General features: G+C 65.0%; 1 protein-coding gene across 1 annotated transcript; it reads right to left on the bottom strand.

Annotated features, from left to right (window-relative positions):
* Positions 1–742: 742 nt before the first annotated feature.
* Positions 743–2,274, bottom strand: Sstr1 (somatostatin receptor 1). The gene has a single exon (XM_048362544.1). The coding sequence runs from the start codon at positions 1,937–1,939 to the stop codon at positions 764–766; it is 1,176 nt and encodes a 391-aa protein (XP_048218501.1). The 5' UTR covers positions 1,940–2,274; the 3' UTR covers positions 743–763.
* Between the last annotated feature and the right edge of the window lie 272 nt (positions 2,275–2,546).

Here is a 2,546-nt window from a genome sequence, read left to right as displayed (position 1 = left end):
CCCCCTTTGGCTTGTTCTCAGCTCTTTATAGTTTGCTCCAAAGCAGGCTTGGAGGGGACCGCGTGAGCCTGGGGGTCGCAGCGCAGGACCCCCTCGACTAAGCACCGGGAGGGCTCTGCTGTGGTAGGAGTGGGGGTGGTGGGGCGGTCCGCGGAAAGGGGGCGCCTTCAGCCGGGAGTAGGAGACAACACTACCTGCTGAGTTCTTTCCCAAGTCCCACTCCCCTTCCTGTCAATGCTGGGAAGGGGAGCCGCGGCTCTGGGCCGGGCGAGCGCCACCAGGCAGGCAGACGGAGCCGGGCCAGCGTGCGGCCGGGAAGGACGGGGCCGGCCGGGAGCTCAGCGCCAGGCGAAGCCCTAGCGCCAACCTTGACTCAGTTTAACCAACAGAACTGAGGGGCGCGCGGGTGGGGCTGGGGGTGAGGAGCAGATTAAATTGGAGCTGTGCACACCATTGGTCATCTGCCCCGGCAGCACGGGAGGAAAGCTGGAAGTTGCAGGGTAGGGAATTGCAGGGGACATGGTGGGGGGGGGGGGGTGTCTAGAGAAGCAAGCGCAGTCTAGGAAGCAGCTAGAAAGTGCGAGACGGAGAAGATGGCTGGAGAGCTTTCCCAGTTCGTAAGCAAAGCTCACAGCTCTACCTTGGTGGTGCCCCCTTTCTTGGGTTTCCTCTAGGAGTGGGAAACAGTATCCAAGCCCCACATGACTCCTCTGGCACTTTGGTACCGGTGCCCAGCCTCCCCTGCTCCCCGTGGGGCCCCGGCTCAAAGGGTGGTGATCCGGGACGTGCAGGTGCCATTGCGGAAGACGCCGCCAGACTCCAGGTTCTCGGGCTGGAAGTCCTCCACGCTGTAGGCGCGGCTCTTGAGCGCCGTGGCGTAGTAGTCGACCGGCTCCTCGGCGGCGTTGTCCATCCAGCTGAGGCACAGGATGCGCTGGAAAGAGCGCTTGAAGTTGTCCGACAGGAAGCCGTAGAGAATGGGGTTGGCACAGCTGTTGGCATAGCCGAGGATGACAGACAACTGGCTGACGGTGGCGTCGTCCTGCTCGGCGAACACGTTGACCAGCTGCACCACGTAGAAAGGCATCCAGCAGATGACAAACACCATCACCACCATCATCACCATGAGCGTGATCTTGCGCTCCGAGCGCTTGCGCTGCTGCCAGCCGGCCTTGAGGGCCACCATGCGCATCTTGGCGATGATGAGCACGTAACACAGGCAGATGGCCCCGACGGGCAGCAGGAAACCCATGAGAAAGGTGTACAACACGAAGCCCACCAACCAGCGCTGGGCAGGCTCGGGCATGAGCATGTTGCAGGCCACCGTGCCGTCGCTGTTGGCCGCCGTGCGCGAGAACACCACGATGGGCAGGATGACCAGCAGCGAGAGCACCCACACGCCCAGGTTCACCACCTTGGCCACGGTGGGCCGCCGGTAGCGGGCTGCCTTGATGGGGTGGACCACGGCCACATAGCGGTCCACACTGAGCACGGTCAGACAGTAGATGCTGGTGAACATGTTGACCGCATCCACGCTGAGCACCAGGCGGCAGAGCAGGGCGCCGAAGGGCCAGTGGCGCAACAGCGTGGAGGTGACCAGGAAGGGCACGCTGAGCATCAGCAGCTCGTCCGCGATGGCCAGGTTGAGGATGTAGATATTGGTGGCCGTTTTCATCTTGGCGTAGCGCAGGATCACATAGATGACCATGGAGTTCCCACACAGTCCCACCAGGCACACGACGGAGTAGATGAACGAGATCAGGATGGCGCTGCCTTGGCCCTCGCTTAAGGTCCCATTCTGGGATGCGTTGCGTCCCGGTTCCTCCATGCCGTCCGCAGCGCCGGTCCCGGGGTCCCTGCTGCAGCCGCTTTCGCCGCAGTTGCCCGGGCTGGGACTAGGAGAAGAGGAAGGAGAGGAGGCGGTGCCATTGGGGAACATCCCAGCTGAGGGGGGCCGGTGGGGCTGACGGCGTTGGGGACACCCTCCTGGCGTCTCGGCCGCCTGCGCCCTCCCTGGACACCCGGCCGATCGCCCGCCGCTCACAGCCACCCGGTGCCTGGCAGCGCGGCGCAGCAGCTCCCGGGAGCGCGGCTCCTACCCACGCCGGCGGGGCGCATCGCCCGGCGGCGGGCGCCCTGCCTCCGGCCGCTCTGGGGCGCCTGGGCACTCGGGAGCGCGGAGCGGGAAGCGGCTCGAGCCCCGGCGCGCCACAGCCATTAACTGGCGCGGCTCGGGGCTGGTGAATGATTAATAGGCACCACCACCGCGTCAGCAGCTACGAAAGGCGGGGAGGAGGGGGAGAAGAGGAGGGGGAGGAGAGCCCTCAGGTGTTTTCTTCCCCCCCGGGCTCCAGTTTTGTTTCCTCCTTCCCAGTTAAGCAGGCTGAACCCGAGCGGCTGCTCCGGGCTTCCCTCGTAGCACCTGGTTCCGGGGGGAGTTGCTCTGCTTTTTCGGAGGGTTGGAGCCAGCCAAGCGGGCTGGTTCTGTCCCCCGCCACCCACCCCTCACCTAGCCGGGCAGAAGCAGCAACCCTCCCACACCCGTC

Source organism: Perognathus longimembris, chromosome 14 (genome assembly GCF_023159225.1).
Source record: "Perognathus longimembris pacificus isolate PPM17 chromosome 14, ASM2315922v1, whole genome shotgun sequence".
Lineage (NCBI taxonomy): Eukaryota > Metazoa > Chordata > Mammalia > Rodentia > Heteromyidae > Perognathus > Perognathus longimembris.
Note: the sequence above shows the minus strand (reverse complement) of the source record. Positions and strands in the feature narration are given on the sequence as shown.